Consider the following 14,417-nt stretch of genomic DNA (forward strand, 5'->3'; position numbering starts at 1 on the left):
AAGCATTGGCGTGGGAAGGCAAAAACATGAAAATAATGAAACAATGAATATAGTCTAATATTTTCTCAATTATTAAACGTTTGTTTGGGAAACATGGAATCTATTGTATTGTTATGGATTTTTTGAAAAATTTCCAATCGATTGATACCAATATCTCTAGAATCTGTTGACGGATGACTGAGTTATAGGCGTGCAAACCATAACCACTTTTCGTTACATGTTCCCTTTTCGTTTTTCTAAAGTGCACCCCAATATAGAAATCAAAGAAGTAGTCCTACTTCAAAATCGCCGCTAGTCATCCGGATTTGTATGTCTATATCGGTCTTGGCACCACCGTCTGGGGTTGTCTGGCTACCAAAATCTTTCACCTCCTCAACCTCTACTGTGAAATTGGAGGAATTGTTATTGTTCACTCCCACTGACTTGGTCTTTACGACGTTGACTATGGTCGCAAAGACCTGGAGTTGTAGCACAGACCATTTAAATTTTTCTGCATATGATATTGCCATTGGGAGAGCAAGAAAATGTCGTCGGTCAGCTCGAGATCATTTAATTACTCCATTGTCAAAGAGTTTCAGGGTAATGCACGGTTAGGTTTGCTATCAATGACAATTAAAATTTTATTCATGACGACGAGGAACGGTATGTAACCCTGTCTCACTCCTGTAGTAACCCTTATAGGGCCCCCCAGTAGGTCGTCGTGCAGCAATTTGCACGAAACCGCCTCATACTGAGTGTCGATGAGCATATAGCATATCAGGAACTTCTCTAGGCCTTCCGAATACGCCGAGATGTGGTTGTGATTTAGTCGGTCAAATGCTTTTTCGAAATCAAGAAGCACTAACGTAAAGCAGTCCAGGATTTCGATGATTTGCTCCAATATTATACTGAGTGTCGTAATCTGATCCACACACGATCGGCCGGCACGGAATCCAGCTTGCTACTGCCGGAGAGTAGCGCGGATTTTCTCTTTGATTCGCTCAAAAATCACCTTTCGGAGTACTACAAGAGCGATACAGAAAAACCTGACGCCGCCCTAGTTCCCACATTCAGATAGGTTCTGTTTCTTGGTGACTTACTGAAACGCCTTGCATCCAATCCACCGGAAATGTTGCAGTTTTGTAGATATTGCAGAAGAGCTGATGCAACATTTTCGATGACAATACTGGGCAAGCTTTCAGCCTCTCGGCTGAAATGCAGATTATTCCTGGTGCTTTACAAGACTTCATATATTCAATTTCAATTAACAACGGCACCTCCAGGTCATGGATGACATGGTCGATGCAACGTACTGTGGGCATCACGCACTGCTGATTTTTCTAGTTTGCGGAATTTGAGATTCGGAAGAGTTTTTTAAATGTTTAGTTCAACGGTTAAGCTTGTCTCGGTCGGTTGAACGGTCGATCAGTAATTAGCCAGCTCTGCCCGCGAATGTCTGCTGAATATGTCTGCTGAATATGTGAATATGTCTGCTGGTAGTGACCCTCTTCAACTAGTTAGTTGACCCTGGCTCTTTTGTCCCATTTACAGAACTTCTTAACAGCCCTTTCCAGCTTGGTGTATCGCTGATGGGTTGCTGTCTTAGTCGCCCTGGTTCGTGCACACTCAATCTTGGTTTTCGTTGTGTTTGGGATCAGGGTACGATCATTTTTATTGTTTACTAGCTGACCCGACAAACTTCGTATTGCCACAAATTAATCTGTGTTGTACATAAATCATAAATCTCGGATGATCTTTGTCACAATCTCAAGTTTTGCAAGCCCCCAGTGGGCGGCGCTTCCGACGGCGGGTCACCGGCAACACTCGCGACCGTCTCGTCCTGAATGATCTAGTGTTACTATAGATAGTTTTTGTGGTCTTGTATTGACTAATGTTTTATGGAAGAGTCTCGAATTTCTCGAGTTCGATTAGTTTTTGAGTTTCGCAAAAATTTCTGTTTTATTTGTATGAGAGTCCATATCCCCCTACCACAGGGGTGAGAGGTCTCTAACTATCGTAAAATAAATTCAAGACTCCAAAATCTCCCACATGCCAAATTTGGTTCCATTTGCTTGATTAGTTCTCAAGTTATTAGGAAATTTGAATTTCATTTGTATGGGAGCTCCCCTCTTAAAAGGGGAAGGGGTCGTAATTCACCGTAGAAAAAATTTCTGCCATCTAAAACTCCCACATTTTTTTTTTGTATGCCAGAAGGGCATTGGGTTAAAAGGCCACTGTAGTCTTAATGATCGTCTTTTGTGGCAGGCCCCGATTGCTGTACACAGTTTACGGATCGCTCATACCCATTGATGGAGTTGAGCGGAATAGTTGTAATCCTGTGCCCCAATTCGGTACTACATGGTTTATAAAGCCAATGACCGTTTTGGGATTTAGGCTCCATACCTGATATGGAGTAAGAAGGAAACTTCCTAAGAAGTTGTGCCTTGATAATGCAAGAGCTCCGCAATAGCAGAGCAGATGCGCTGAACTTTCAGGTTCAGAGTTACAAAAGCGGCAGGTGTCAGATGATAGCTTGCCGATAAAAAAAAAAACTCCCACATGCCAAATTTGGTTCCATTTGCTTGATTAGTTCTCGACATAAGAGGAAATTTGCATTTCATTTGTATGGAAGCCCACCCTCTTAAAGGGGAGATGGGCCATAACTCGCTTTCTAAAGAAGAGAGGGGTCTCAATTCACCATAGAAAAAAATCTTGCGTCCAAAACCACTTACATGTCAAATTTGGTTCCAATTGCTTGATTAGTTCTCGAGTTATGAGGGAATTTGTTTTTCATTTGTATAGGAGCCCCCCCCCCCTCTTAAAGTGGGGAAATCCATAGAAAATATTCTTGCCTCCAAAAACACCCACATGCCAAATATGGTTCCATTTGCTTGATTAGTTCTCAAATTATGAGGAAATTTGTATTTCATTTGTGTAGAAGCACCCCCTCTTAAAGTTGGGAGGGGTCCTAATTCACCATAGAAAATATTTTTTGCTCCAGAAACCTCCACATGCCAAATTTGGTTCTAGTTGCTTGATTAGTTCTCGAGTTATGAGGAAATTTGAATTTCATTTGTATAGGAGCCCTCCCTCCTAAAGTGGGCAGGGGTCCCAATTCATCATAGAAAAAATGTTTGTCTTCAAAAACACCCACGTGCCAAATTTGGTTCCATTTGCTTGATTAGTTCTCGAGTTATGAGGAAATTTGTATTTCGTTTGTATAGGAGCCCCCCCCCCCCTCTTAAAGTTGGGAGGGGTCCTAATTCACCATAGAAAATATTCTTGCCCTCGAAAACTTTCACATGCCAAATTTGGTTTCATTTGCTTGATTAGCTCTCGAGTTATGAGGAAATTTGTATTTCATTTGTATAGGAGCCCCCCTCCTAAAGTGAGGAGGGGTCCCAGTTCACCATAGAAAAAATTTTTGTCTCCAAAAACACCCACGTGTCAAATTTGGCTCCATTTGCTTGATTATTTCTCGAGTTATGAGGAAATTTGCATTTCGTTTGTATAGGAGCCCCCCCTCTTAAAGTGGGGAGGGGTTCTAATTCACCATAGAAAATATTCATGCCCTAGAAAACTTTCACATGCCAAATTTGGTTCCATTTGCTTGATTAATTCTCGAGTTATGAGGAAATTTGCATTTCATTTGTATAGGAGCCCCCCTTCCTAAAGTGGGGAGGGGTCCCAATTCATCATAGGAAAAAATTTTGTCTCCAAAAACACCCACGTGCCAAATTTTGTTCCATTTGCTTGATTAGTTCTCGAGTTATGAGGGAATTTGCATTTCGTTTGCATAGGAGCCCCCCCTCTTAAAGTGGGGAGGGGTCCTTATTCACCATAGAAAATATTTTTGCCCTCAAAAACTTTCACATGCCAAATTTTGTTCCATTTGCTTGATTAGTTCTTCAGTTATGAGGAAATTTGTATTTCATGTGTATAGGAATCCCCCCCTCCTAAAACGGGGAGGGGTCCCAATTCATCATAGAAAAAATGTTTGTCTCCAAAAACACCCACATGCCAAATTTGGTTCCATTTGCTTAATTACTTCTCGAGTTATGAGGAAAATTGTGTTTCTATGGTACAGGAGCCCCCCCTCTTAAAGTGGGGAGGGGTCCTAATTCACTATAGAAAAGATTCTTGCCCTCGAAAACCTTCACATGCCAAATTTGGTTCCATTTGCTTGATTAGTTCTCGAGTTATGAGGAAATTTGTATGGAAGCCCCCCCTTTTAAAAAGGAGAGGAGTTATAATTCCCCTTATAAAGAGGGGAGGGGTCTCAATTTACCATAGAATAAATTCTTGTCACCGAAAACACCCACATGCCAAATTTTGTTCTATTTGCTTGATTAGTTGTCGAGTTATGCAGAAATTTGTGTTTCATTAGTATGGGAGCCCCCCCCTCTTAGTGGGGGGAGGGGTTTCTAACCATCACTAAAACCTTTCCTGGCCCCAAAAAACCTCTACATGCATATTTTCATGCCGATTGGTTCAGTAGTTTTCGATTCTATAAGGAACATACGGACGGACAGACAGACAGACAGACAGACAGAAATCCTTCTTTATAGGTATAGATTCGCTCCGAGACTCGTAAGCCTCTTGGACCTCGATTAGTTCTAGTATTTGGAGCTACAAGCTGCTAACTTTTCTTGCCCATTGAGCCAACTGGTAAGACAAGTCGTTGGGCAAGGGTCTGTGAAGTAATCTGTGACCACATTTCGCAACTCTTAAGATTACAAAATTGAATAGTAAGCTTTCACTTTCGTATCTTCGTGCAACGTAAGAACTATTGAACTAATAATGTGATGTATATACTGGACACTATCACTTGTTGTTCTTACAAAATAAAATAAACATTTACCTTATTCGCCAACCGGTTTCGGGTAGATGTTACCCATCATCGGTTGGACCTAGCCCCGATGATGGGTAACATCTACCCGAAACCGGTTGGCGAATAAGGTAAATGTTTATTTTATTTTGTAAGAACAACAAGTGATAGTGTCCAGTATATACATCACATTATTAGTTGAATAGTAAGCTTTCAATTCGAGATACAGAATGATTTAAATTTTAAATAAGTACGAAATTTCTCTTTAACCCTCTAGTGCCCAAATTTTTGATTTGCTTGAAAAAATTCTAAAATGCTCATTTCGTGGCCAGAATAATGGAAAAAATATTCTCTAATTACTAAGTTCAGGAATAGTTTGATTATTTATAAAAATTCGTAACCCGCCAATTGGCGGGGTTGGGCACCTGGGCGCAAAAAAGTTGCGAAATCAAATTTTTCAATTTAATTCTGGACATTCATTTCAGAAAATCTATAACAGTGCTAGTATTTACGGAACTAGTTATAATGAGCTTCAACTGAAATTTTTGGCCATATGGCCGATTCTAGGTCCCGGACAAGTTTCTTCGAAATCCGTTCCGTGCTTGAATCAGAAAAGAAACTCTCCCCGGGCCTGGAACCGGTCATACGGCCTCTGAGAGACATGAGATGATCGCCAATCGCTATTTTGTCGAGTGCTAATGTTTTTTGACATGTGACACGACATACTTTACTGATTGTGAAATGTCCCTTTATGGGAACCGGTTTCGGATTTATAGTGTCCCCCCGGATTCGGATGGCGCGTACCATGGCTCATAACTGCAGCAAAGTAACTGATATGTCCACAGTCGATGATATATTTTCAAATATCAACAGATTTTAAACAAATTTTAAATATTTGGCAACTTTATCTAATACAGCAATGTCGCGGTCCCCCAAGGAACTCCGGAATAACTCCGGGGCCATAAGACATATGGCCATTATCTATAGGTATTATGTAAATAGTAAAGATTCGGTAAAATTTTAGAAAGGCGAACAACAACATTAGTAGCTGCTCCCAAGTCAGGATTGCCTACACCATAATATGCTTTGGAACTGTAACCATTGAAAAACCATTGGAATCTGATAGAACATGAAACTTAAATCCTCATTTATGTGATTTGTTTGATAAATTGGGTTTTTCATTTTTGTTGTACCCATTTGTTCACTACAATCTTTTATCGACTGGTAATTCACTCAATTTGTTCATTAACACAAACTTATTAAGCGGGATAAATTAAAATTTGCGGTTAAAATGGTCTATGATAGATCCCATTTTGAATAATTGTCTTGCTTATCAAGATTTTGTCGTTAAGCAGCAAAATTCGCCGGGTTTCATTGAATCTGTTTATTGGTTATAGGGTTATGGTTTTCAAATACCATAAAATGCAAAAATGTTTTGTGATATAGCTATAAAGCGCTATATTGCAGCTCGTCAAAAAGGCGCACTGAAAATTAGGTGATAAGTCCTATAAATTCCCCTTCTGTTTTAATGCCACTGCATGTTTGTGTATTTTTCAAGGCATATAAAAGAAACTAACAAGGCCTATAACAATAATTTTTAGCTTAAACTCGAAAAAATCAATAAATACAACGGAAACAACACGTTGTCAAATTACCAAAAAAAAGTTGGCGTTAATGCCCAACCCCGCCAATTGGCGGGGTTAGTTCCTTGATAAAAATCGACCAGTTCCTAAACTTTTTATCGCAAATTTCCTTTTTTACCATGAAGTACAACTCATCAGTTACTCACCAATAATTTTTTTGTTTATTTATTCCAAGAAATAAGCAATTTACAACAATTTGAATTTCACTCTGCAGTGCAAAATAATTTTTTTCTCAGTTTTCTGGCATTTTTCAAGTTTCGCACGAAATATCTGTTTCAAATTAATGTAATAAAACAAACAAACCACTCGAATAGTTAGATTAGACTATAATGAGAAGGTATCAGTGGATACCAACATAAAACGAATAAGCAGAGTAGATTTATAACGATTTTCCTGAAGCCCGCCAATTGGCAGGGTTGGGAACTAGAGGGTTAAAGTAGTTAATCGTACTAGATTAAGTTAACTTATGGAAACGGGTGATTTCCATCCTCAAAAGGTTTCAGAATTTTTTGCTCGGGTGGCACGTTCTTCATATTTATTTTGGATATTTGTGCCTCGCTGCTTTTGCCTTATCATCATCACTTTTTTTTTGTATGTCAGAAGGGCATCATCATCACTTACCTGCTGGGAAGGGAAAAGGATCAGGAGGAATGGGATTGTTTGGATGGGGGAAAGTAAACGTCACAAAAATATTTAAATAAAAGAAAACCTGCACTCCTGAATAGAAATGCCAATACCAGGGGTTATTTCGAAAACCGGGTTTTCGGTTAAAAAAAATTAAGCTTTAGAACGCGAAGAGAATTTATCATGTCATCTCTTAAACGAGAACAAATGTTAATGAATAAATTCTAATGAAAAAACTTGTGGAGGCAGAGAATCTTCATTCAGTGTCCTCGCAAAAAGGAGGTACCTTACAGAATTTTACTAGCAAAACATTCTTGATGCCTTGAAGAATATTACAAAGTCATTTGTTTTTAAATCACGAATAGTGCCATTAATTAAAAAACGAATAAATTTAAATATAGGAACTTTCTCTGAAATTCTACCAATACAGTAAATCGAACAGCAGTTGTGCGAGGTGTTCCGAGAGCAGCTCTAGAGTCGTAGAGTTTACAATTTTTCCGGTACAGCAATTCGACAGCAGACTGGTTCTGGAACTGCAACGATTTCTTCATTCTTCATGAATTACTCATCGCATAACTACATCGTATATTTACTTTTTAGATCAGGCAGAGACGTTCGAAGCGATGACTGGTGCCCGTAGAATTGGCTCAGCCTTGTCAACAGGCTATTCTAAGTAATCAGAAAGTTATTTCTATTCCAATTTGTATTTGCAACCGAACCTTCTTCCGTGGTTTGTTCTGACATTTCTCTAGAGTACTCCGTCAACTTTCACTGAAGATTTTCTGAACAGCTTCACTGTATATCGCACATTTCTTTTGTTGCGCAATATTCTTAATTAATTGGCGCATTCAAGTAGGCAATTGGACCTGCTTTGCCCTTTGCAAAACGCTACGATCAAGAAGCATACGCCGCTGTACGAAGCTGAGAATGTACAAAACCCTTATTTAACCGGTAGTTCTTTACAGACTTGAAGCTGTGACGTCGCTCACAGTGGAAATACGCGCTCTTGTCGTGTTTGGCCAGAAGATGCTGCGGATGATATTTGGCGGAGTACAAACTGAAAGCGGAGAATGGCGGGAACGTTTTATGAACCACGAGCTACATACACTTCTTAGAAAGATTGCAATCGTATATCTGGCTAAAGTCAGTAGGCTGCGGTGGGTTGGGCATGTTGTAAGGATGCCAAATGACAGTGCGACAAAAGCGGTTCTTTTCAACAACCACCAGTACTCGGTGGGATCGACGTGCTAGATTGCTCAACCAGATCAAAAGCGACTTGTAACTACTGGGAAAGTAGCGATGAGTGACCCATGGAGTGGACTGAGTTGAATGGAGACAACTGCTTAAAAAGCACGAGGCACTCCGGCTCTATGCTGACAGCAGTGAGGTGTTTCAGGGGTTTCCCTTTGAAAAAATTACATGATTGAATTATTATTTGTAGAACTAAAAAAGCAAAGCAAAGCCTAGGTGCTACGTTCCGTTATCGAAACTTGACCTTCTGTTTTTATCCGGCAAAATTCGCAGCCAGCTTTTAAAGTGCAGGGCAATTGCAAGGCCAGTTGCTACGATCCTATTGACTCTAACAGCCTCTCTCAGTCGGGATTCGAACATACAACGACTGGTTTATTAGACCAGCACCATACTTCGAGGCCGACTGGGAGAACTATCAATCATGAAATTAAGTTTGCCCTATACTTTCAAAGTTTTACCAGCGATTTAAGCTTCTTGAGTTGTTATTTAATCATGCAAGAAAATACCGGTTTTTGATCGTGGAAAACCCGGTAATTCGGTATTGGAAAAGTGCCTGGCAATACCGGTAAAACCGGTAAAGCATCTCTACTCCCGAAGGGATACTGGTCGTCTTCGAAAAGAGCATAAAGCTTTTAACTAAGTTAGGAAACTTAGCACCACCGAGGGGATGGCCTAGCAAAGCGTTTAATCCGTCATGCGGAATTGTAAGAGTTAAGCCATACCACCCAAAATCTTAATCCATGCCCCTTATAAGTAGGCATGAATGAGTTTGGGGGAATGGCATACAGAGCCCTGTGCAGGCCCCTGAGAAGCGCATGTCTCAAAGATGCCGTAAAATGACGGCTTACCATCCTAACTTGGAACCGCAGGTCTGTAAAAGACAGACCCGGATAAGAAAAAGTATCTTGTCCGATTTTGTCTCGAGTTTGCTTCTTTCGCAGATTTTTCTCATAATGTTTGCCTTTAGCTAAAGTAGCCGACGCATTTTCATGAGAAAAATCTGCTAGAGAAGACTCACCGCTGGTTTCAATCCTAGTCAGTGTAGCAAATATAAATTTTTATGTTTACTCTTTCACATTTAGTAAAAGGGAACAGATAACCCGGCAAACTTTTCAGCATAATATTAAACACAAAAAACTTGTATTTTTCCATTCTTGATGGTAATTTTGAGTTATATTCGAAAACCAGGAATTTTTCAAAAATCAACCAGGAAAACCGGGAAAAAACCAGGAATTTGAAATCACAGATTGAGTTGCCACCCTGGTTGTTCGCCTAGCACAGGTTTTTTCGAATGAAATTCACCAATTATTCATAAATCACAAATTCATAAATCGAATCCAAAGCGTGAATTAACATTTGATACAGGATTGCTGCTCAAACAACTTAACGTGTTTCTCGATCATAATGGGTTACTTCGTCTAAATAGTCGTTTGTAAAATCTAGAAGGCCCATATGATAATCTATTGCTTCCCCCCAATCATCACTTGAGTTGGTTGATAGCTCGTTCGTTGCATGTACGTACTGCTCATTCAGGACAGTCTCTAATGCTCTCGACGATGCGCCAACGTTATTGGCCAATACGTGGCAGACAATTAGTACGTCGAGTTGTTCGCAGCTGTATGACATGTTTCCGCTGCTCGCCAACGAACACTACCCAACAAATGGCTCCATTACCAGCTGTACGTATAACTCCTGCTTGAGTTTTTTTTTCAAATCTGGGTTGGACTACTGCGGGCCATTCAGCGTTCGTCGATTGTACGGAAGGGGGGCTAGCGCTAGCGTGAATATGTACGTCGCCATCTTCGTATGCCTGTCGGTGAAAGCCGTTCACGTCGAGATCGAACCAAACGTATCGTCGGTCGCCTGTATTAACGCTATAAAATGATTCACAACTCGACGCGGTCGGGTAATCGAGCTTCGGTGCGATAATGCGACAGCTTCCGTCGGGGCTGATCGTGAGATGCGCGAATTACGTCGTCAGTATAAGCAGCAGTTCCAGACTGATGAATGGGAGCACTACTGTCTTGATGAAGGGATAGATTTCAAATTTATTCCGGCCCGGTCTCCGTATTTCGGGGGGTTGTGGGAGGCTGGGGTAAAATCGTTCAAGCACCATTTTCGGCGAATATTTGGAACCTCGTCGTACACGGTTGACGAGTTAACAACTGCAGCTGCCCATATCGAATCGATTCTCAACTCCAGCCCTCTCACACCCCTTACAGAGCACCCAGATGACCTCTTCGTGTTGACACCCGGACACTTTCTCATCGGAGAACCGATGTTTCCATTCCTGAACCCGATGTTTCTGATGTCAAGATTTCCAAACTGTCTCGTTTTCAGGAAACATGTCGTGAGGTCCAAAGCTTTTGGGAGGCTTAGTCCCGAGATTATTTATCTCTGCTACATCAGCGCTCTAAGTGGAAGATGGCATCGATAAACATTCAACCTGGTGCCATGGTACTTCTGAAACTGGATAATTACCCGCCGTGTACATGGTCACTTGGACGGGTTATTCAAACCTTTACTGGAACGGATGGCTTAGTACGCGTCGTCTCGGTGCAAACTAGTCGTGGCCTCTTCAAGCGAGCTGTTACGGAGATTTGCGTCTTACCGATCGAATCGGAGTGAGAAACCAGCCAGACAAGTTATGTCGTCGAGGCTTCTCAACCAAACTACCCATGATAGTTGGACCGGACGGGTTCAACGCGGCCCGGTATGTTCGGAGGTGGATTTCAACCCTGAACCTGATTAATTATTGAACTTGAATTCAGTACATTGTATTTACTAATAGCAAATGATGCTATTGTGCATTTACTTGATCGATGGATTCCGAGGAGAGTTCAGGTACTGTTTCAAACGTTCCAAAGGTAAAAAAATGACTAAATTGGCAACAAAGTTCGTAATGTTTTATCGCCATAACTGGCAACACAGGCTCATTTCGTTTCTGTCGCAACCTTAATCGTGACTTCGTGTTAATCATACAAAAGCATTAAACAAATTGTTTTCGAATACGAACGTTATTGCTTGTTTGGATAATGAAGGATAAACTACGCTTTATTCACTATGAAATTTCGGCAAACCGGCGTTGAAAATACAAATTCATTTCATGCTGAATTTCATTCCGTTTCTTCTGATAGAACGGTAATTCCTAGGTTTATTTACTTTGCTCGATTGGTTCCAATAATGAAACAGCGATGATGACACAATTTGACATTTTATCTGTCAAAAGCTAAAAACGACCCTTTTTACGACCGTTCAGAAACACGACTGTTTCAACCGTCGTGTCCAGTAAGGGAATGCGCGCACAATATAACTTGCTACGATAAGAGAACATTGCGTTTTTCTGTTTCCCTTTATAAAATTTACATATACATGCATACCTGATCGATCTTTCATTAAAATTTGTACCAATAAGCCTATGTTAAGTTAGTTATGATAAAGTTGTTAACAAAACCACATGTGTTCTTTTTTCTCGAATAAAACCCTACTCTCGTTATCTCCAGTCCGCCGCGGTCGTTTTCCTAAAGTGTGGAAAGTTAATCCACATTGTCGTTGTCGCGAAATTAAGCAAATAAATTGTCGAAGTCCGTTAGCTTAAAGCGGAAAATTGTTGTGTCGAAGTCCGCGAAGTTTGCACGGACAGCGTTAATGCTGGACGCTTTGCAATGGTTATCGGTGAAGTAATATATTTTTTTTACGATGGTGTTTATGTTTAAAGTAGTTAATGGACTGCTGACTCGATATTTATGTGATCAAATTGTAAGGGGAAGTTACGTCCATAGATATGAAACTAGAAATGCGGCGAAAACAGTTTCCCGTTTTCGCTCAACCTAGGTCATGGCGTCCCTTAACGCATTCAAGGTCTGCGTTGTTCAAGCCAATCTTCGCGTTGAAGTCGCCCAAGTTGACTTGAATATCCTCCTTCGGGATTTTCGCAGTTTAGCTGGCTGTAGAAACTCTCTTGCCAATCGGCAGCATCAGTTGGTTCATAGCACTAGATTGAAGTAAGGTTTCCAACTCGTGTTCTAAATCTGGCCACGATTATTCTTTCGCTTGTCGGTTCCCACTTTATGAGGGCCGCATGTGCTTCTGGCCTTACTAGGAATCCATCTCCTCCTTCGCAAGTAGCATTTTCACCTCGTGTGCCAGAGTACAGCCAGATGTGCCCGGATGTTGTCATGTGTTCGTCAGTACCAGGGTTCTCAACATCGCAGAAAGCAGTTATCGTGTCAGGGCTGTAATATTATCGGTTTTGTGTCGAAATTATCGTGTCTTTTTCCAACCGTAAAGGCCCCCTTACACGTACGCATATGTTGGGTTGGAAATATATTAAATGTTGGAGGGTCATTCCGATCGAGCGTTGAGCCCAGCATCCTCTTCTGCCAGCTTTTTTCGTGGCATTCACACACAGGCGAGCGTGATGGACATGAATTTTCGGCCAACATGTACGTATGTGTATGGGGGCCTTAAAACCCTGCGCAGAATTGATGCGTTATGGTAGCGGTTGCGTAAATCTGACAGATTATATGGTAGAACTGTCAACTTACCAGAAACCGCAACCATAACGTACCAATCCTGCGCGGCGCTTAAAAATTCATAGATTGCATTTAAAAAAACGAACAATTACAGATTACTTTTAAAGGTTGTTTGCTTCAAATCATTGACCTCAACGACAGCTAGTGACACAACAGTCATCAAGTGACGTCTGAGCTAATTTGTTTTGGTTATTCATCGAGCCGCTATGCTGCCCGTTCTACCCGCATTCCACATTGACTGATTCGAGTCGAGCCGCTCGATGTAACTTATAGAATAGGGCCCATAAACGTGATTATCGTGTTTCTGATAATTATCGTACACGTTTTTTGTCAATGGTACAAACTGTTAAATTATCGTACAGGCACGATAATTATGGTACGGTTGAGAACCCTGGCCAGTACCCGGCCAGCAAACCTAAATAGAGTCAACGGAGAGCGCTTGCGTATAAACATTGAATGATGCGCACTCTATTGTTTAATCAAGTTATTAACATCTGTGCATTGTTATATTACCGATTTTGGACCCCTGCTCTTTCTTGTCCACAACAAATCCTTCCGCGAATGACAGTGTGGTCATGAGGTGCTCGTAGCAACTGTATTTAGGTAGTACATGTATTAGTTTCAGCTTTGTATAAAGCATGCAGGGAGCGAGCTGCGAAAATATGGTGTCCTGTCAGGGGCCTAGTTTTGGTTACAGACAAGTCTCATAAAAATTAAATTTGGTTGTAATCGAAACTGGTCGCTTGCAACCGTTGTAGTCGGTAGTATAGTTTTACCTCACAGTTAGCATTGATACCGCACACTCCTGAGCATGGATTAATGCAGTTCCCATTCCTGCAAGCCTTATTGCCGTTGCACTCAATGTGGTCTAAGCATTCCGATCTGAAACAAATAATGAAAACAATATTTATGTTTATAAACACTATACAGTAACTATAGACTTACAGTACGTATACAGATACAACGCGCATACCACTCGAAAAAAAATTTACATTAAATTTGTAGTAGAAACAATGCAATGCGTCTACAACAGTTTTTACTGTGGACATTGAAACTTATGGTAAATCTATTGTAAAATTATCTGAAATTCAAATTTTATTCATATTCATTTTTTTTTATAGTCACTAACCAATTTGAGTCGGGCCCTAGTTATTCTTTTGGCCTCGGGCCTAGTACGGACTCCTCAAACACTTGCGGTCGAACAATTTGAGCCCCCGTACAAAGTGCACACTGTACAAAACGCTAATTAGACCGGTTGTCCTCTACGGGCACGAAACGTGAACACTGCTAGAAGAGGACCTACGAGCACTCGGAGTTTTTGAACGGCGTCTCTGGCGGAGTGCAAGAGAACGGTGTATGGAGGCGAAGAATGAACCAGGAGCTCGCGTGTCTCTACATCCGTTATAGTGACGAAAATTCTCATAATGCAAAGAACAAAACCCTTTTTTTTCATTTGAATGTGTCTACTCCCTTTGTCAGTTACCCTCATGTTGTCCCCCTGCCACATGTAAATCTGACTTCTTCCCGGTAATCCCTATAAATTGACAAAAAGCCTTT

General features: G+C 40.9%; 1 protein-coding gene across 1 annotated transcript in view; it reads right to left on the bottom strand.

Moving 5' to 3' along the window:
- Positions 1-14,417, bottom strand: part of LOC128744299 (neurogenic locus notch homolog protein 3) — a 380,284-nt gene that overhangs the window by 165,095 nt on the left and 200,772 nt on the right. The window contains exon 4 of the mRNA XM_053841172.1: positions 13,637-13,742. Within this exon, the coding sequence (XP_053697147.1) occupies positions 13,637-13,742 (106 nt within the window). The remainder of the gene's footprint in view (positions 1-13,636; positions 13,743-14,417) is intronic.

This window comes from Sabethes cyaneus, chromosome 3 (genome assembly GCF_943734655.1).
Source record: "Sabethes cyaneus chromosome 3, idSabCyanKW18_F2, whole genome shotgun sequence".
Lineage (NCBI taxonomy): Eukaryota > Metazoa > Arthropoda > Insecta > Diptera > Culicidae > Sabethes > Sabethes cyaneus.